The 21,084-nt window shown below is 56.0% G+C and overlaps 1 protein-coding gene across 2 annotated transcripts in view; it reads right to left on the bottom strand.

Annotated features, from left to right (window-relative positions):
* Nucleotides 1–2,377: 2,377 nt before the first annotated feature.
* WNT5B (Wnt family member 5B) overlaps nt 2,378–21,084 on the bottom strand; it is a 90,335-nt gene continuing 71,628 nt past the window's right edge. Inside the window, exons 1-6 of one of the 2 annotated variants that reach the window (XM_032644929.1) lie at nt 15,664–15,752; nt 14,943–15,144; nt 13,963–14,116; nt 12,660–12,907; nt 8,486–8,778; nt 2,378–3,759 (exon numbers count right to left, since the gene is read on the bottom strand). In XM_032644929.1, the coding sequence (XP_032500820.1) occupies nt 3,301–3,759; nt 8,486–8,778; nt 12,660–12,907; nt 13,963–14,048 (1,086 nt within the window). In that variant the 5' untranslated portion in view covers nt 14,049–14,116; nt 14,943–15,144; nt 15,664–15,752 and the 3' untranslated portion in view covers nt 2,378–3,300. Of the gene's footprint in view, nt 3,760–8,485; nt 8,779–12,659; nt 12,908–13,962; nt 14,117–14,942; nt 15,145–15,663; nt 15,753–21,084 lie in introns of those variants that run through there. The other variant, XM_032644928.1, reaches the window with a different exon arrangement.

The raw sequence follows: 21,084 nt of genomic DNA, 5'->3' as shown, positions 1-21,084 counted from the left end.
ACCCCAGCTGTGGCTGTCTTCCCACCCTCCCATCTACTTTAAGTGGAGGCAGTCAGGCATGCCTTTCTCTGAATTTCATCTTGAAGACAAGGTGAATGCCTGCAGACAGAGCTAAGTAAATAACACCTTATTATATTCATAGTGGATCTGTAGGCTTCCCCCAGTCCCGGGTGGAAGATCCCAGGGCAGATCGGTTCTTTCCCCTCTCATCAAAAAGGCTCCCTGGGGAATTCCCCGGCAGTCCAGTGGTTAGGACTCGGTGCTTTCACTGCCATGGCCCGGGTTCAACCCCTGGTCAGGGAACTAAGATCCCACAGCTGCTGTGGCACAGCCAAAAAAAAAAAAGAAAAAAGAAAAAAAAGAAAGCCTCCCTGGATGGCTGCTTGGTCCAGGCATTTCATTAATTCAATTAGGCTACATGTTAATACATTTCAGGTGCCAGGGAATTCTGCACGGTGTTGCCAAGAGCACCAGGTTGGGAATTAGGGCCCAGCTGCCTGTCTCCCCGTGGGTCCTGGGCTAGCTCTCAATGCCTGTAGGTCCAGTAGAGTCTCTGGATCACCAGCGCAGGGTTCCCTCAGGTCCTCGATGAGGGTGTGGACAGTGGTCCTAGCTCCACCCACCCCAGATCAAGTGAATAAACATTTCTGGCATTGCAGGTCCAGGACTCCGCATTTTCACAGCACGCTAAGGTTTAGGACCTGCTCATGGTTTGGAGGTCCTCATCTGGACACACAGGAGCTGGGGGTCTGACTGCCACACCCTCTGCTCAAACAGTCTGCGGTTCTGAGCAGAAGCTTTTTTTTTTTTTTTTTGCTTCGCCACACAAGCTTGTGGGATCTCAGTTCCCCGACCAGAGATCGAGCCCTGGCCCCTGGCAGTGGAAGTGCGGCATCCTAACCACTGGACCGCCGGGGAAGTCCCCAGAAGCTCAGTCTTCTAGGGCGGCCTCCACATTCTCCACCCACTTCCCACTGCCTCACCGGCCACGCCACAGGCCGCTGCCAATTCACCAGGATCCCACAAGCGTGTGACAATAAGTCTAACTTCATCCCAACCCGTTTTGAAAATTAAATAATCCCGAGACCTGGTTGTCAGCGGCGGCAGCAATCACGTGGGTGTTTGAACATACAACCCGCCCCGCAGTTGGAAGGAAAACATTGGGTATTCGCCCATTCCCGTGCCAGGACTCTGCAGGAATAAGCTCGGCGTGACAGGGGTGATCCATCTCCCTTTGTGAACACGGGGCCACTTTTTGGGATTGTGGGCAAGTCACTCCCAACTAACTTTCTGAAGTATCTGAGGATGAACTGGGTCTCAGCTCTTAAACACTTTGAGCACCTGATACAAGGTAACTCTCGGGGTCTGTGGACCCGTGATGTAGGCAAGGGCAATGAAGCCAGCCAGTGTTTCAAAACCCTGACCGTCACGGTTGATTTGGGTGACTGGTTGGTTTATTTGGTTAAATGCCAGCGATTGAAGCCAAGGACACGCTTTTGATCTTCTGTAGGCCAGGTGGTTTAAACACTTTCTCTCATGGACCATTCCTCTTGAAAATGTCAACCAATCTGAGTAACCGTGCGAGGAACAGTTACAGGGAACACAGCCCTACGTCGGACGTTCCTCGGTGTCGGGTCAGGAGGTCTTTCTTTAGGTACTGAAGACACAGCAGGACATGGGGCCGTGGACGCCCTCGGGCAGAACCTCTTTTACCCACTTCTGCAGCGTCATTTGCTCATTATAACCAAGTTAATCCCGTAATCCCATCACTTCCCCGGAAACAAACTTTTCTAACATAAAACTGGTGTCTTTTGTGGCTTCTGGCTCGCTGGACAGCCTGTCTCAGTGTCTCTCCCAGAGACCCCCGCCTTTTCTAGGGTGCCTGAGCTCTGCCTTATTCTCTCCTGTCCCAGATACTCCAAAACTGAAGTTCTGGCCCCAAAACCGCACATGGCAACACGGAGAAGCCAGCAGAGGGCATCCCCAACGACTGTGGTCACCAAGAGCCCAGGAAGACTGGTGGGAGGTAAAATGCGGAAGGTGGGGGGGGGAGAGGAGGTAAATGTGAGGTTTAACCCTAACTCTGAATTCTGTTCAGAGCAGCGATGTTAACGGCCATCATGTAACTGTGTTGCCCTGGCGGAGAAGGCGTGCACGCACGCGTCACCTTATGAATTCTCACGATGTCCCCCTGTCCCTGCAACACCACACTAGGGCTCTGGAACGTCTCCATTCTCTCGCCCTCTTCCGTGCGCGCACCGTGTAGCAGGGTTCCAAGGATCAGATCGAAAATAAAAGGACCCATGAAATATAACCGTGTAGCAGGGTTCCAAGGATCAGATCGAAAATAAAAGGACCCATGAAACATAACCGTGTGTCCAAGTAAGGAAAGAGAAACTTCAGTGGAGGGTGTTTAATGTCAGAGGGAAACTACATCTGGGGCACAGGTGAAGAGCCCGCAACAGGCCGGCCGAGCATGGCCGCACCTGCCCCAGCTTCCCGCAACGGGGAGGGCCGGCAGAAGCATCAGAGCGTCCGCTCCCTGCGTGGGAGCACGGTGCCATCCGCCCTCGCCAGTCACCACCTGGCTTTCTGCAGCTCGGGCATGGAGAGTCCATGTCTCTCCTGACACATTAGGTCAAACGACCCCTCCCTCCTGGTGCAGGTGCCAGTGAATCGCAGAGGAAAATTAATTCTCGCTGGAAAGGCAGGCCCCGGAGTCTGGGGAGGAGCTGTCCCTCTGTGGTCCCCAGAGACGGCGTGGGGCCTGTCCTCTTTCCTGTAACTGTGGATTCTGCAAGTACGCACACGGACGAAAGTGCAAGGAGGCACTGGGCCTCTCATGGAACCAGTCGGTGTTCTGGACGAGACCCAGAAGATGCCAGGCGTGAGGCTGGGTTCCCGTCACTCCACGGGGCCGCCTGGCCCAGAGGCCAGGGTCGCAGTGCAGTCACCCACCCAGCAAAGACTCCAGACATCATCAAGGTCCCCCTCCAAGCACCACCTCTGTCCTCAAGGCCGCGGTGGGTAGACAGGGAACATTCCCAAGTCCCTACCTCTTGAGAGTCCCCACCAGAGGCGGGGACAGAGCCCTTTTCCCACCCACTGGGATCAGAGAACCAGCAAAATCCAATCCTCCAAGATTTCCAGCGTCTCTTAAATAGGCTTTTCCTTTCCGTTTTCTTCCTTCAATTATTTACCATCCATCCTTTTCTTTATACAAATATAAAATAGATTTATATAGATCTAGATCCTATAGACTCCGCAGCAGCGCGGAGGAGCACAGGAGAGCGGCCCCGTCTACTTGCAGACGAACTGGTCCACGACCTGCGTGCACTTCTTGCAGCGGACGAAGCAGCACCAGTGGAACTTGCAGTGGCAGCGCTCGGTCTGCACGCTCTTGAACTGGTCGTAGCCGCGGCCGCAGCACATGAGCGCACAGCCGTCCAGGCCCTCGGACGTCTTGTTGCACAGGCGGCCCTGCGTGCCCAGCGAGCCCGTGCTCTGGTCGCGCAGGCAGTAGTCCGGGCTGGGGTCCACGTAGACCAGGTCCTCGGGGGTGGGCTGCTTGAAGCGGCTGTTGACCAGCTCCAGCTTGCCCCGGCGGGTGATGCGCATGGCAGCCGCGCTATCGTACTTCTCCTTCAGTTGGTCCCCCACCTTGCGGAACTCCGCCAGCTGCAGCCAGCAGGTCTTGAGGCTGCAGGACCCCGAGACGCCGTGGCATTTGCAGGCCACGTCTGCCGTCTTATACACAGCCTGCGGGGAGAGGGGGAGGAGAGAGAAGGGGATGAGAAGGAACATCCCTGACGGAAGATGCCCAGAGGCTGGCTAGGGCGAGTGCAGGAGAGGGCCGGCAGGGTGCGTGTGCGGAGGGCCGGTTTTCCAACCGTGTCCAAAGGTCTTTCCAGGTTGAAAGTGGATAAAAGGAACAGCACACAGAAAACTTCTGGGGAGGTGACGGCCATGTCTGAGTCACTACCAGGATGGCACACTTGCCCTTTTTATTACCCATTTATTATCACCTGAAATTTGTCACAAGAAATGTGTCGTTACCAGCAGGAAAAAAAAAAAAAAGGCTATTTCTATCTTGATCAAAGTCTCAAACAAATAAAAACCAACAACATGAGTGTAGCTTTTACACGATATGGAGCCCAGTCCAGAAAAAAGAATCAGCCGTACCGGGAGCCTAGAACAGAGACCGCTGGCACGGCCCTGGCTAGCCGAAAGCTCTCCACAATCCTGTCAAGTCCCCTAAGAATTAAACGGTCCCTTTTTCTATGTTAACAGTTGCTCACTAGCTCTACAGTCATCGGAGCCTCACCATAAACCACAGCACACTGTGACAAGACACCCCCTGGGAGTGGCTGTGATGCAGGGGAGGGGCAGGCCCTCTGCGATGGGAGAGCAGACCGGTGGGTCCATCTTAGGGCGGATGTCTTGGAAAACAAATCCACCCAGAAGTCACTGAACCACGAAAATGGGAGGGGACCTGAACGTGGGCTACCCCAAATCCAAACGGAAAGGCAAGAGCAGACCAGAAAGCTGCTTACAAAGTGCCTTTCAGCGAAAGCATACGGATGCATTGTGTCAACTAGCCCTGGCAGCCGGCCCAGAAGTGCAGATGGCAGGATAAAGATGCAGGTCCGCTGCCCAACATTTTCTTCTGCCACAGCTATTGTCACCGACGCAGGCAGGACTCATTTGTCAAGGGTTTCTCTCGGCTTTCTTTTCAAGAGTCCCCAGATTGTGTCTTTATCTAGCACTGCGGCTGGGACCACTGCAGGTGCGAGAGAGAGCTTCAGCTGCATGAGCTCTTATTACTCCTGTCCAAACTCTTCCTGGTTTTTTTCTGGTACAGAACTATTCCCACTATTTCCGGGTGGAGAAACCGTCGCTCTACATGAGGCTCAATAAACTGTGCAAGGGCCACCCAGGAAGGGTTGCTCACCAAACCTGGGGCTTAAAAACGGATTAGGGTGGAGAAGTCAGGCAGGCCCCTCCCCAAGGTTAAAGGCACCAGCACTTGGCTGGCAGCTCCAGGCCAAAGGCAGAAAGGAACTGACACCCCATTCCGACAGGGACTTCAAAGACGGGGCCCGCAGTCGTCCTCTGGCGCAAATCCCCCGGGTCTGAGCTGGAACCTGACATTCCTTGGAAACGGTCCTCGGTTTAGAGAGGGATGTCAGGCAGCTGGTGCTGTTAGAAGAAGGAGGAAACATTAAGGGCCTAAAACTGTGTACCCGACACTGAGTGACTGGGGGTGAGGGATGGATAAGCATCTCCACGGGGAGATTTGGGAGGGACAGGAATTTTAGTAAAACAAATCCGGAAGGGAGAGCGTCACTGACCCTCACTATTTAGACGTCCATTCTACCTTCTTCTAGGAAGAAAGACAGCGTAGAGACGGTTATGCTTGTATTTTAAATATTTTACTGTTGCTAATATATAGATGTTCCTCTTGCAAGAGAAGGAGGTTGGTCATTTTGGCCCTTGCTGCGAACTGAAAAAGCAGGAGAATGTTTTAAAATTTTTTCTTAGGTCTACAGCTCGCCCCCTGGCAGAGCCCCTTGCCCCTCTTCCGCATCTAATGGTGTGACGGAGCTCGGTCACTGGCAGGAATGTCACAAGGACGAGGCAGCTTTCATCTAGAAAATGCTCAGAGGCCCTTGAGTGACAAGGCAGTATCAACCCACCGCCCCTGGCTTCAGTATTGTAAAACAGGGTCACTAGAGGCTCTCAAAGGCCAAGAGAAATTTCTCGTAAAGTATGCCCGAGATTTCCTCTGTGGTCAAGATGTCAGATCCTAGATATCCTACCCTTTAAAAAGATCTGGTTGTAAAATACCCGTCTGGGGCATTTTCAATGCCGGCCACCTTGTTTCCTGAGGAAGGTTCTGTGTAGGTGTCAGGAGGTGGGAGGTGATTGATGGCGAGGCCTGCTCCTTGGAGGGGGGATAAGACATAGAGAGGGACAGAGACTCCCCACCTGGAGCAGATGGACGCCGGGGAGAGATAAAGGGCTGTGCAGAGGTGAGGAGACTGCAGGGGGCAGACAGACGAAGCCGGGGAGGGGGTAGGACAGGCTGATGGAAGGCGCAGCCGAGATAAGGGCTGGAAAAAGCAAACAAACAATTAAGGGTGAAGAAATGAGGAGCCAGCAGAAGTGGGGCCGGATGAGGACCAGCGGCTGGGCACCTCCGCATCTGCCCCGGGGCCCCAGGCAAAGCCTTCCTGAACTTGACCTCTTGCTAGGAGGTCACGGGGAGTTTTCCCTGCACGGTCACGTGCGGGGGTCCCCCGCTCCTCAGGAGCTGGAGTGAGCAAAGTCTAACACCTCAGCCAGGTCCGCAAGGCTCCACTGCGCTTCGCAGAGACTGCCAGCCACGGGGGATGGGAAAGATTATGGGGGTGCGTGGTGTTTGAACTGGGACCTCGAAAAATGGGTAGAATTTGGGCATTCAGGAGATAAAGTGAAGACCCTAACCTTTTTTTTTTAAATCAGTCTCTCACGGTTAGACTCCCAAAGACTGGCAAACGGAGAGGAGGTCGTGGGAGACTGAGGCCGCTCCACAGATGCCCTCAGAGCAGAAGAGTTCTGGTCTCTCCACCCGGATTTATAGCACGATAGCCACAGATCAGAGCGACGGCCCGAACTCCTGACACGCCACAGCTGAACACCCATATCTGGCTAAACAAAACTAGCCTCTGGACGTGGGCTCTGCAAGGAAGATGCTGGGCGATGACCAATTCTAATTTTGACTTGACGTCACGCTAGTGATGGTGCTAGGTTTACACACGGGTACTATGTTCTACCAGCACCACAGGACGCTAAGTCACAGAAGAGGCATTTCCAATCCCCTTCGTTTGATATGTGCTCCTATGAAACGAGTTAATTTTTTAAGAAATTAATATATTAACACTTTTTAGAAGTATATCCATATCCTGTTACTGAGTCACCAATGAACCAACATTAAGTTTCTGAATTTACTTCTCCAGAAACTGCTGCTCCTGTTTTATCGTTAGCTCATCAGCCTCACTAAGTACCTTGCTGGGCCCCGAGCCCGGGCTTGACACAGACCTGAGTGTGGACAGCTCTCCCAGAGAGAGGTCTGTGTGGTTTCCTGAGAGGTCCGTGGCCCCGGCCCTTCGCCAGGAGGGCCTCCTGCCACCCAGCACTCGGGCCTCAGACCTCTGTCCAGGGAGATCTGGACGCACATCCACGGTGGACGCCTGAAGAGTGGAAGACAGCTTCTGGCTGAGCGAGGCCTCCAGTCGGTAGCAGAGGCAGACCCCGTCGGGGCAGACCCTGCTCAGGAGAGAGGAGCAGGCCGTGTGCTCAGACATGGGGGCTTCCCGAGCAGGTGCCGGCAGATGAGGCCCGAGCTCTCCAGCACCCGTGCAGGAAGCCCAGAGCCCTGGCCCAGGTGTGCTCTGCACAGACAGTAAACCCAGCTCTCCCCAAACCTACATTTTAGTCTCCACTGAAATTGAGCTCAGAAGACCCTCGCCTCTTCCACGAGACTGATGAGACTGGGCCTTCAAAGGATGGTTGCCTTCCACAGTTCCACTTAGGTTAAAGCACCCAAGGGTGTTTGCCATCAGTACTGAAGTGTGCTTTTGGACTGGGTCTCGGGATATGCATGATGGCAGCGCTGAAAAGTCAGCTCTGCTTTACCTGAGCCTCTAACAAACCATAAACCCTAGACGAGGCCTGATGGCCTAAACTTCCAATCATCCTAGCTGTTCAAACGACACAGGAGGGGCAGTCAAGACAAGAGGTGCCTGGGATTCGGTGACGAGACTGCACCCAAGTCCTACAGGCACGGATGTCCTGTGGGGGAACAGAATAGGCTAGAAGAGTGACAACTGCGTGTGTCTCGTGGGAAATGGAGCCTTTGGAAATCAAGGATGAGTTCCAGTGTGGGAATCTAGGTCAGCATCGTAAGAATCTCTGTGGTCAGACTCAACCCCTTCCTGGACCAGCTGCCATGGCACAGCAGAGCCCAGGAACAGCCGATGGTCTAGTTGTCTGCGGGGGTGGGTTCCTTCATCTGGGTGTGTGTGGGGGCGGGGTGCTCCATCCGGGTGTGTGTGTGGGGGGCCCTCCGTCCAGGTGTGTGTGGGGGGGGCCCTCCGTCCAGGTGTGTGCGTGGCAGAGCCCCCTGTCCAGGGTGTGTGTGGGCAGGGCCCCCTGTCCAGGTGTGTGTGGGCGGGGCCCCCTGTCCAGGGTGTGTGTGGGCAGGGCCCCCTGTCCAGGTGTGTGTGGGCGGGGCCCTCCGTCCAGGTGTGTGTGTGGGCAGGGCCCCCTGTCCAGGTGTGTGTGGGCGGGGCCCTCTGTCCAGGTGTGTGTGGGCGGGGCCCTCCGTCCACGTGTGTGTGTGTGGCAGGGCCCCCTGTCCAGGTGTGCGTGTGGCCGGGGCCCCCGTCCAGGTGTGGGGGGGCGGGGCCCGCCGTCCCGGCGCGCGTGGGGCGGGGTCGCTTACCCTCCGGCCGGCCTCGTTGTTCTGCAGGTTCATGAGTACGCGGCCCTGCTCCTCCGAGCCCTTGGCGAAGTTCTTCTCGCGCTCGCGGGCGTCCACGAACTCCTTGGCGAAGCGGTAGCCGTAGTCCACGTTGTCGCCGCAGCCGCCCCACAGCCAGTCCCGGGGCAGGTCCTTGGGCCGCGCGGCCCGGCTGCAGCCGCACGTGGACAGCTCCCCCTCGCGGCAGGCACGGCTGATGGCGTTGACCACCCCGGCCGCGCTCACGGCGTAGGTGAAGGCCGTCTCCCGGCTCCCTGCGGGTGGACGGAAGACGGGTGAGGCCCTCACCCCCTGCCGCCCCGCCAGCCCGCACCCCGGGAGGGGGCACGTCTCCCTGCCGAGGCCCCCGGGGTTAGAAAGCGCCCTGGACCAGGAAGCGAAGTTGACTCGTCTGCCCGTGAGCCCCTTCAGCCCCGGCCTGCACCTCATCCCTTTCGGAGAGGTCGCCCCGGCTGTGCCTTCCTAGGAGGCCGGCCTGAGTGGACGGGAGTGGGGGCGTGGAGGCACTGGTGGACCAGGTGGGACGGTCGGAACGAGACTGGGCACAAATCATGGGACCCACAGTGCAGCTCTATCCTGGCAAACACCTCTCCTTCACAGGTCTGTTTCTCCCCCTCCACGAGTCACACATCTGTCCTTTTACGCCTGTATTATCTAGCTGGACAGCGGCCGAGACCAGGAGTAGAAATGAACTAGGATGACAGAATCCAGAATCGTCTGGGCCGTTTCCCTCTGTCCCCCGAGGTCCACACTGCCTCCCACCCCGACAGCACTGGGGGACCACCTCCACGGTCACTCAGCACGGTCTTTCTAAACGTCCAGATCATTTCCTGTAAAAAATCCAAACTGTGCGGGCTTCCCTGGTGGCGCAGTGGTTGAGAATCTGCCTTCCGATGCAGGGGACACGGGTTCGAGCCCTGGTCCAGGAGGATCCCACATGCCGCAGAGCAGCTGGGCCCGTGAGCCACAACTGCTGAGCCTGCGCGTCTGGAGCCTGTGCTCCGCAGCGGGAGGGGCCACAGTGGTGAGAGGCCCGCGTACCGCAAAAAAAAAAAAAAAAAAAAAAAAAATGCTGAATTGTACCACACATGAATTACATTCAGTAAAACTGTTATGAGAAACGATAAATAATACTCGTATGGACTCAGGTATGGAGGGAGGGGAGGCATTCTTAGCAGGGAACTGAGGTTCAGTCGTGATCTCAGCGATTAAACCAGGCAGGATCTTCTGCTCCCCACGTGCCCCCTCTTCTGAGCCTCCAAGGTCAGGGGTAGCCGTCCCACGATCCTGTCTTGGCAGGTGGTGAGGAAGGCAGTCTGCAGTCACTGCACCTGGCCCTACTTCTGGATGGTCTAGGTACAAAACAGTGGAGTTTGCAACCAGAACAGACAGGGCACGTCAGTTTTTCTCCAGTAACCAGGGGTCAGGAGAAGCACCAGGGAAAACCAGGTGACGTGGGAAGCCACCCTCATGGTTCAGCCCTCGGGACTGATGTGTGAGCCAGTGTGAACCACAGCCAGAGACAGGATCTGTGGGTCTAGGGAGTTAGACTATGCGAGCTCCCAGGACGGTAAGATGGCCAAGGGGTCTTAGGGAGGAGGGACTGGGCACCCCTTTGAAGGAGTCATGCCTGAGAAGTCTCCCTAAAACAGTTCCTCAACTCCCAACCTGGCATCCAGGGACCAGGAGGAGAGTCTGAAGCCAGGCCCAGATCTACACTCCATCCGCTGTGAGCATCGATTTTACAACACGCCTTGGAGCATCGGGTAGGGTTCCCAAGGCCACCCACTCCATCTTTTTAAAATGACTCTAATCACCAGAATGTTCTTTCTTTGAGTAAGCTGAAAGATGCCTCCCTATAACTTCCCTTTTCTGGAGCTAATCCCTCTTCCATTTGACAGCCCTTCAGGATTTGAAAACAACGAATATGCCTTTTATGTTTTCTCTTTTCCAAGCTACATATGTCTGATTTCTTCCACCACCGTTCTTTAGCAAACACGCTTTGCAGAGCTGAGTCACCCCTCTCAGAATTGCCTTTTAAAATAACATTCCTGCAGCTGAGCGTAACCCTGCAGACGTCAGGGCTCTGCGGGTCCAGCCCACCATGTAGTTGGATCCCGGTCTGTCCCGGTGAATCCCCTCAGGATCCCCCGTGGTCACTCTGTCTCCTTTGGTTGGGGGCATCATTCGGCCCTGGGCGCAGGCAGCTCTGCCTTCCTGGGGCAGCACGTGGGCCTCAGGGAAGCCTAAGGACAGACCTCGTGCAGCTCTCGGCAGCAGAGAACTGGGGGCGTCTCTATATGTGAAGCAATACAGAGAGGATAAAGGCTGAGAAACCAGCAGCCAGGGAGCTCCTGAGGGGTCGTGAATCTTCCCGGGACACAGAGACAGCAGGACAACATCACGTCCTCTGTTCCACAGCTGCCCAGCTACCCGCAGGAGCCTCCCGCCTCCGTGGCCTCCCTGGCCTCCAGGCGAGGTGCCTGGTGCCCTCCAGGCCTCTCTGCTGCCGTCTGGTGGTGGACGCTTGCAGTGGCTCAGAGGAAGGAGTCTCAGAAGCCACCCGCCAGACACAGGGAGAGGACTCGCCAGAATGCCTGGGCCCAGCGGGAGGCGGGAGGACAGCTTCCCAGGCAGCAGAAGCAGAAGGGGACGGTGAGAATAAGGCAAACAGAGGGGTTCCATTTGTAGCAGAGTAGGGCAGAGACTGGTAGCGTCTGCTTTCACTGGTCAATCCACCACGCAGACCTGCACCCCACCGAGTTTCTGTTCCCGACACGCCTTCTTCCCTAAAGCAAAGCCGCACTTTCGGGCCTTCACGCAACAAAATTACGAGAAAAGGATCTGGCCAACGTCAGGCATTCACTAGGTCCCAAAGAAATATTAGTTCCAAAAAAAAAAAAAAAAAAAGAAAAAAAAGAAATATTAGTTCCCTGACAGTGATTAGGGGATGCCTCTCTCTACACCTGGGCCATCCTAGTTTCCTCACCTGAAACCCAGCAGGCAGGGAGGAGAGTGGCTAACCAAGACTCTCACCAGGAAGAAGGGAAGAAGGGACAGGCACTAAGCATATTTGAGAAGAACTGATCAACTATGAATGAGTCCCATTTGACCCCCAGGCCTATTGTTTCGGGAAAGCTGCCCAGCAGGACTGTTACAGGAACTCATGAGAATTCCTTTCAAGGGCCTTGAGTTGATGCTGAAGGAAGAAGAGAGAAGCAAGGTTCAAAGTGTAATCTCCCTGGACCTCACTTCTCAATGTGGGGCAGGGAGGGAGGGGAAGGGGGTCAGGAGAGGGAGGGGCCTTCGCAAAAGCGCAGAATCCCTAACTCCCCTGGTCCCGGCCTGCTGGAAACCGCAGCCTCAGGGAACTGCAGAATGTTGCCTTCGGGGTGGGGTGGGGGGGAAGCTGTTCGGGGAGAGTGTGAGCCGGGACATGGTGCTCTAACACCTTCCTTTTATGGCCCTGGGGATAAGAACCAGTAGAATAGGGCCGGATTTCTCAATTTCTTGCCAGGGAGGGGAGGATTGCATTTCAAAAGGACCTAAAACAATTAGACCCCAGATCACACCTCCATCTAAGCAATAGGGTAGCCGAAGAATCCTCGGCCGGGAGTGGGAGAGGGGACAGGACGGGAATCCAGGCGGGGGTGGCCCTCTCATCTTCCTCCTTCAGTCTGCCCCTCCCCACCCTCATTTTCACACACATCCCCTTTCAGATGAAAAAGCCGGGACTGGATCTGGGTCGGGTTAATGACAGCCATCGCCAATTTGTCCCAAAGTTTCTCTCTCTCTGTGTCCAAGTGGAAGAGGCAAAACTCTCCAGACACTCAGGGCTGCAATTTTCAGCTCTCTGCCCACAGCTCTCGAGGAGGCCCTGGAGCTGAGACAGGGGTCAGTCGTGGTGGGCGGGCTTCCCGATCCGCTCTAACTCGGCTTAGACCCCCGCCCCCTGCCCAGAGGGAGCGCCTCTAGGCTCCCTGCTCGGGGCAGGGCGGGAAGCAGAGGGCCAGCTGACCCCGGGGGCTGGGCGCCGGCACGCCACCCGAGACCACCCCTTAGCACGCCGGTCCCCCGTGGAGCCCTGGCTCCCAGGCCGGGAAGCACAGCTGCTCCAGCCCCACGCCCCGCTCACCTATCTGCATGACTCTCCCGAAGACGGAGGCATCGTCCACGGTGCTGCAGTTCCACCGCCGCTGCCGGAACTGGTGCTGGCACTCCCTGATGCCCGTCCTGGCCCCCTCGCCTATGTAGGCCATGTGCTCCTGGTACAGCTGGCACAGCTTCCGCTGGCCGGCGGAGAGCCCGGGGAGCTGGCTGCACACGGGCTGCGCCCCGATGATGAACACCTCAGGCCTCTGCACCGGGTTCATAGCCAAAGACCTGCAGCAAGAGGGCCAGGAGTGAGCGCAGCCCAGGGGCAGCAGCAGGCCTCGCACCTGACCCCCTCCCAGGGGGGTTTTCCGCGGGCAGGCCCTGAGCCGGGGGCTTGGGAAGGAAAGTCACCCAAAACCGAGTTCCTGCCTTCAAAGGGAAACTGAGGCACGAACGCAGGCAACGTGTGAGATGTCGAATGCCCGAGACCACCTTGGGCGTCTGGATCCACAGTGACCAGACAGGGAGGAGTGCTCCGAGCTGGGAGAGGGCTTCAGGGGGGATGACCGGAGTGGCCTGCCGGGTGGGCGTGCTGTGCGTGAGGCCGCTTCTCTGCAGGAGGCGCGGCCAGGCCACTGTGGCCCAAGTGCAGGATGTGTGCGGAAAGCAGTCCATTCCTTTCAAGAGAACTCCCCTTAGGCCTTTAAAATCGAAACCAATTTACATACCTGGCCATATACTCTAAAAGTCTGCACTTCCTTCTCTGCCACACGGCCCCCGACCCTGCCCTGTAGGGCTCTCCCGCTCATCTAGCAGATATAATAAGGTGCTAAGTCAGAGAGGAAGGCTGCGGTTTTGCCATCTGAGCAAAAGTGAGAGCAGAGCACAGACCATGCCAAACAGGGGATGCGGGGCATGCCTGTCATTCCCCTGTCCACCTGGCAGTGACAGTAATCTTAACAACACAAAAGGAAGCCACACATGCTGCTGCAAAGCCCTCATCGGGTCTTCAGACTTAGAAACTGGGAATCCTACTCTCCTTGCCCTCACCAGCAGGAAAAAAAAAAAAATCAATATTCGTATTGATCCGAGAGCAACAAAAGAGCTGTTTCTAACAACCCATGGAGACGGAGGAGGTCCAGGGAAAGGGGACTGTGGACAGGATCAGAGAAAAAGCCAAATGAACTAATCCTTTCTCCTCAGGGAGCCTTTACATAACGCTGGGGGCTCGAGAGAGAAAGAGCTGTGCCCGTTCTCCTGGGGTTGCTGAAAAGGGAACGGCCCCTTCGCCCCTCTTCTGTGGCCCAGGGGGCCAGGCTGGGAGGGCTGCAGCCCGCACTCACCACCAGGAGCTGGCCGCGGCCCGAAGCGGGGCCCAGCAGGCAAACAGCGCAGCGGCAGCAGCGAGCAGGGCAGGCGGGCTGGGCATGGTCCGCCCGCGCCCCCCGCAGGGCCCGGGGAAGACCCCGGGGGCCGACGGCTTCCGAGACGGGATCCCTGGAGAGAAGAGGCCAAAGGGAGCAGTCAGTGTGCGATGCAGACCAGGGGCACCGGGAGGGCCTGCTTCCCGGGGAAGGTCCATCTCTCCCCAGCCTCCCGTCCCACCCTCTCCTTCTCACCCTGGGGGTCGCTCCAGCCTGGGGAGCCCTGCTCAGGACCTGCTGCTTAAGGAAACAGGGGACTGAGAGACCAGGAAAGGGAGGAAAGCAAGGCATTTCCAGCGCAGAGCCGCTCCGGGCGGCATTTAGGGAGATGCTTTGGCTGCTACTACGCACACCTGCCCTCCTTCCAGAACGTCCAAGGAGACAGGACCATCCCATCCTGGGACAGCTCCTCCCAGGGGTGTATCTGTTGCGTGCAGCTAAAAACACCTGGCGAGTTGGTTACCTACAGCCAAGCAGGAGCCTTCGTTCTCAGTCTGCACCCTTCTCCCGCTAAACGCGGTTTCCAAAGCCCAGCCCGAGTCCACCGGGACAGACAGTAGAAGGGAGGGACTTTTCACTTTCTCCAGCCAACTCCTCTGGGAAATGTAAAAGCTGCCCCCAGGCTGTGCCAGCGGTAGCCCCTCGGTGGCCCATGCCTCCCCTGTGCCCTCCAGGAGGGATGGGTTTGCCACCCTCGCATCAGACTGCCTGCTCCCAGAGAACAGCTTTCCCAGAGCCCCTGGAGACAGACGGACCCCGGAGCAAGCCTCTGGCAACGCAACCCCACCTCCTCTCCTCCCTGAGCCCCCATCCAGGGCGTGACCACACCCCCAGGGCCCCTCAGCACCCCACCTCAACGAAACCCCCGCCCCCACACTCCGAGACCACCCCCATCTCACCGAGCAGCACAGGGCCTCCTGGCTCTCCGGGAGGGGCTCTGGGTCATCAGCCTGGGAGATATCTCTGTCCCGGAGCCACCAGGAGAGGAAGGTGGCCGAGCAGGGCCCGGGGGAGCTGGGGCACAGCTGTCCCCACCCCCTCCGGGCTTTTCTTCGGGAGGTCTCCGTCGGGGCGGGGGCACCCGCGGGCAGGTGTGTCGGGCTGGTGGGGGGCAGATCAAAGCCCCTTTGTCATGCAGAGCCAGCTCGGAAATGATCCGGCCTGGCGGCCGCCGGCGGCGCCCCACACCCTGCTTTCCTAACAGACCTCGCCTCCTCTGAAGAGGCCCTCCCCCCATAAAACCTCCCCGTCCCCCAGGGCAGGAGGTCTGTGAATGCACCGACAGGGCCCAGAGATGGAGCAGAGATAGAGCTGGCACCAGAAGCTAATGGCTTTATGGAGGGGAGGGGACCAGGGCCAGAGTGGGAGGACAGGAGAGAAGCTTCAAAGAGTTTGCTTGTGCAAACACCCTCCACCCCACTACCAGCCCTTCTTGGGGGCTGGAGGGCCGGGGCCACTCCCCCCCCCCCACCCCCGGTCCTCTCCCTCCCCACACCCGCTCCCGCCGGCCCATCCCCACCACCGGGGAGCTGAGTTCTCTCTCCCAGCTGGTGCCCCTTCTCATCCCCAGGCCCCTCTCTCTCATTTCTGTGCCACCCTCGCATCAGGCTCCCGTGAAACCTCTCCTGCAAGTCCCAGGTTCACCGGAGGCCACGCTAGGCCCGTTTCCGAGGACAGGAGTCGGTCAGAGCGGCTCTGACCGCTCGGCTCCAGCGCAGGCGCTGAGGCCAAACTTCCCCGCGCCGCTAATCCCGCCCTCGTCAACATCGCCCGAGGCGGGAATCACTCGGGCGGCTGTTCCCACCACCCCGCGCTTTCCAGCGAACTCTCGGCTCATTAAAAAATATATGTTTTAAAATTTAGCAAAGGAAAACAGAAGACCCTAGCACGTGTGGTGGCTTCTTTCTCTGCTTTCCAGATGTCCGGCACCTGAAATTAAACACTTGTCCCCAAGTCGCACACACAGCAGCCCTCAGGACCCGCTCTCTCCCACGGACAGACGTGACCCCCCAGCGACTGGCCTCATTGGCATGGGCAGAATGGAGACGTCTTGCCCCACCCGGCTGGGGAGGAAGGAGGCCGTGAGGCCCACGGTTTGGCCGAACGAGCGAGTGGACAGGGCAGGATTGGGGGGGGGGGGGGGTCCAGGGTCTCTCTCTTCGGGGCCAGGGGAGGATGCCACATTCTGAGTCAGGACCCCTCCTGAGGGTCAGAACGAGCTGGTCAGACATCTCCTCTGCCCGCCTGCCGCATTATTTTCATTCATTCAAAATAGTCGTTCGCCAAATGCGTCTTGGCGGCCTGGTCATGTGCCAGAGATACAGCCATGAACAAATAAGTACGTCATATGTCAGGTCCAGTGAACCTCGAGGAAAAATCAAGGGGGGACAAAGATCCAGAATGAGGGTGATGGTTTACCCTGTTTAGGGTCCTTGCGGGGAGCATCCCCCAAACCACTGAGTGGCCAGGTGGGGTGTAGCCCTGCTGTACTCGGGCCCCTCCGCGCACGTCCAGGGTCCTTACTGAGACCACTTCACTGTCACAGCCAAAGGGGTGCATATTTGAATTGGGACTTTTCCAGCCACAAGTTTTCTTTCCCTAAGAGGCCGTGTCCACCCCGAGCAGCTGGGAGACCCGGAGAGGGGCTTGGGGGCTGGGGCCGACGCAGCAGCTCCGCCCTTGAAGGGGCATCCCCTTGCTGTCCACACACGAGAGCAGTGATGCCACAGAAAACCCCACCCGTGGGACAAGCGCCCACCAAGGTCACTGGCTGTTCACAAAACCACCCCTGGCTGCTCAGGACTGGCCTCCCCCAGAGCCCGAGGACTCAAGCAGCTCAGGTGTCCCCTAGGAAGTGATGTCACCTCCCACACCTGCCCCCTGGCCCCAGATGGGCCCCCCCCCCCGGAAACCTACCCAGAAAGAACAGCCTGCAGGGACCCTTTTCCAGGTCGCCACTGGCTACTTCTTACTCTGCGACCCAGCGAGGAGCTGCTGCCTTGTAATTCAAAGGCCATTTGCAATTTTGTTAACAGTCCTGGCACAGCAAGTAGACAAGCTCGGTCCCTGTGTGAACTCCTGGCTGCTGTCCAAGTGCTGCCCTTGGTCCCAGGAGTTCTGCGGAGGGTGGGGGCTGGGGAGGGGGTACCAGAGCTGCAGGCCTGTGCCTTCCCTCCCCTCCCCGCTATCCCCCGGCCAACCTGGCCACTCCATTTCCACCTCTGCAGAGAAAGGCTCCTCATGGACCGCAGGACACCCGACGACACCTCCTGCAATGCAGGTGCCCTCATCCCCCTTCCCCACTTTCCAGGAAGTGCTCTCTGCTGTCTAACCCACGGGGCTCCAACACCAGCTTTCCTGCAGCACTGACTGTGCGTCATAATGTTTCCCTGGTTGAAAATTCACGGTGGTTCCCAGCCCTTGAGCCCCCGAAACTTCCCAACCTGGCCTCATTCTACCCCCCAACTCTTTGCCTGAAGTTCCTGCCACGGGGTCCCTATTCCAGTCTCCTGCTCTGAGAACAAGCCCTGCTTCCCCACCCAAGACTTCATCTTAACCTTCTGCCTCTCCAGCAATCAAACCTCAAACGACTCTCAAGTCCACCACCAAGGTTCACTTCCTCTGTAAAGCTGCCTTTGGTTAATCCAATGCCAGGAGGCTCTTTCCACTGACCTGGCGTTTCCTCAGCCCCTGGAGGATGGTGTCCAGCCTGCACCGCCAAGCCCGCACACGCTGCCTTGGGACTCTGTGTGTTCCTACTTTTCCGGTGGGCCCAGTGTTTGCTGAAGGTAGGATGTGCCCCCCTCCTTCTCCTGGGTGCCCCATCCTGCCTGCTGGACGTACACCTGTCAATAAACAGTTCCTGATGGATGACCAGTGACAATACCTAATACTAGTGAGCATTTATTAAACACCTTCTACATGCACTGAGCCAAATGTTTTACACCCGTTTTCCTCATTTAACCGTCACTAAAATGCTATGGTACAGGCTATTTTTATCCTCACTTTGAGCAGGGAAACCACAGGGAACTAAGGCGTGGAGGGGCCCAGGAACTCGGTCCTACAGCGATTGAATGGGAGACCCTGGCTTGGAATCGAGACCTTTCCCCTCTTCCCCAAACACAGGTTGAACACATCACGTACCACCCCCGGAGCAAAGGCCTTCTCTGCTCTGCCTCCCTGCTTTTCACCACTGCCCTCTTACCAAGAGGAAGGCTGTCCGAGGGCAACATCCTGATTTGTAGGAAGTAGCCCCAAAAGCAATGTTTATAAAACACAGGCTGATTACAAAGTGACCAGTATAAACACACACACACACACACACACACACACACACACACACACACACACACACACTCACACACGCAGCCTCGTGGGAGAAAAAAAGCAGACTTGCCCCCCAAACAGAATGATACATGGATTGAGAACAGGTTGTTTAAAGCTGGAGAAATTAAAATAGAATAATAGGAATTTTTTTCACTTATATTTGAAGGATAGTTGATGTATAAGAAATAGAATGATGGTTTTAAAGAGCTGGTGTTTATGTTGAGATGGGCGATCCCAGCCAGGCTGAGATGAGTGTCGGGAGACAGACCCTGTGAGGTGTGAGGGGCGCAGAGGCAAGGAGCAACGTGCTTACGCGAAGAAATGCAAGGCTTGGGGAGAAAGTGGAAAGAAGTTTCAGATAGCTTGTAACAGGGATGCTGACCAAGGGACTGTGTCTTCGGGAGGAGAAGACCCTACACTGATGGTGGAAAACTGCATTGCCTTTCAACGAATACAGCTGCCAAGGAGCTTTTTCTATTTTATTTACTTACTTTTAATTAATTAATGTTTTTTGGCCGCCCCACACGGCGTGTGGGATCTTAGTTCCCCGACCAGGGATCAAACCCTTGCCCCCTGCAGTGGAAGCGTGGAGTCTTAACCACTGGACCGCCAGGGGAGTTCCAAAGGAGCTCTTTTTAAAACTCAAAATTGACCAGAGACTTCTCTGCTTTTTAAAGAAAGGTTCCCCGTCTCCTAAAGGATGAAGTCGGAGCTCCTCAACACATACGCGAGGCCTTTCAAGAGCCCCACCCCGGACGGGCCTCCCACCCTCTCCTGGTTTCCACTCTGCTGGAGGAACCCCCAGCTGTCTGAGGCCTGCCTCCGCCCGTCCCCACGGTTTCTCCTTTTGCACTTGGCTGACCTCGGGACCAGCTTCTCCTCTCTCTGTGTAGGGCAGGCTCCTCTGTCCTTGAGGTCACATCTTCAACTGACCGCCCGCTCCCAAGAAGGGCCCTCCGTCCTCCTCCCCAGCTTCCTGGAGCAGCAGCTCTGAACGTAACACACAAGAAGCTGGCGTGCTGATCTGTTTACTCGTGGTTTTGTGTCTTTGCTCTGGAAACGATCCTGTTCACCATCTCCTCCCCGTCATTAGGACAGAACCCCACTGAAAGGAAAGCCTTCGTTTGCTCTCAAGGAAACAGGAGGCGGGACACCAAGGCCTCCACACGCTGCAGCCCACCGACCAGCGAGAAGCTGCTTCGCTCCTTATCCTCTTGTTTGGGAACCACTGTCGGCTGCAGGTGGAGATTTCAGAGACGCCAGCGTGTCTCTACCTTCTCCTCAGAGACTCGAGCACCATCCAGCGTCTGGAAATGTGTAGGGAGCTGCTTCCCCAAGGCGCTGTGGTCCAGCAGGGACGACAAACCTACTTGAAAGGCAGGACGCATCAGCCCAAGGACGACCACGTCAGGATGTAGAGCTGGAGAGGGACAGAGCAAGGACGGCACCTAGCAATGCGCTTTGGTCAAAAAGAAAACTTCAAGTTGCTTTTGGAAGGGTCCGAGAGATATTGCAGTAAAGAAGGAGTGCGATAATTTCCAATGTACTCAGAACAATTCTTGTTTGTTAAAGTTACGAGCCCCTCTGAAATCTGATATTGAATCCCCACTGAGCATCTAACATCCGTGGTCCAGGGAAACTCCCATGATCACATGCTTCTAGTTTCTTAGGGGGGTCAGTCACCTTTTGACCACGAAATGATGGTTGAGTAAGTCTTCTTAGAGAGCTAAGAAGTACAGACATGAAGATACTGATTGGCTACACCTCTTCCTTGCAATCCTGCCTGCTCTCTGTCCTCCAATTCTCCTCCCGGATCCTGGTGTCCTTCATGACCCCTCCCTCACCCATACCCTCCATGTCAAAGCAATTGTCAAGGCCTCTTGACTGTGGCTCCCTAATACTTTAAAAATGTATTCCTGACTCTCCATTGCTACTGCCATACTCTGAGCTACCACAAGAGCCTGCTAAGCGCCCTCTTCCCTCCAAAAAATTGTGTCTTATACCCCATCTCATCTATTGAATGATTGAATGAATTCCTTCCGTACACAGTCCTCCAACTTCCAAGGTAACAGCCGCTACAAGTTTCTCGAAATATGGTCCCCAACTAACAGCGTGAGCAATGCTTGAAAACCGATTAGGTACCGAGATTCTCAAGCTCCACCTAGACCTACTGAATCTGAAACTCTGAGGGTGGTGCCTAGCAATCCGTTTTAACAAGTCATCTGGTGGTTCTGACGCCCAAGAAAATGTGAGAACCACTGTCATAGAACCATTCACAGTAATATGCAACGAATTAAAGCATGGAGTCTTTCAAATTACATATATATGTGTGGATGGATGGATGGATGGATGTGTGGATGGATGGATGGACTTTAATGGCAAATTTCTACATGGAATGCCTGGAACCAGTGGCTCCTCCCCTAGGGGCTAAAGATATCTGGAGACCACACAACCACAGAACACACAGACCAAGTACTGTCTCCAAAATGAGTAAATATGTCCACGTACTTCCACTCTGACAGTCTACGTATATGTACATCCTTGTAACGAATAAAATACTTGCTCACTTAAAAGTGCTACTGAGGACGCTAGTATATTACAATTCAAGGAATATATTAAAACCATTGAATTATACACTTTAAATGGTGAATTATATGGTACGTGAGTTATAGCTCAATAAAGCTCTGACATTTTAAAAACACGTTCCTGAAGACA

This window comes from Phocoena sinus, chromosome 10 (genome assembly GCF_008692025.1).
Source record: "Phocoena sinus isolate mPhoSin1 chromosome 10, mPhoSin1.pri, whole genome shotgun sequence".
Classification (NCBI taxonomy): domain Eukaryota; kingdom Metazoa; phylum Chordata; class Mammalia; order Artiodactyla; family Phocoenidae; genus Phocoena; species Phocoena sinus.
Note: the sequence above shows the minus strand (reverse complement) of the source record. Positions and strands in the feature narration are given on the sequence as shown.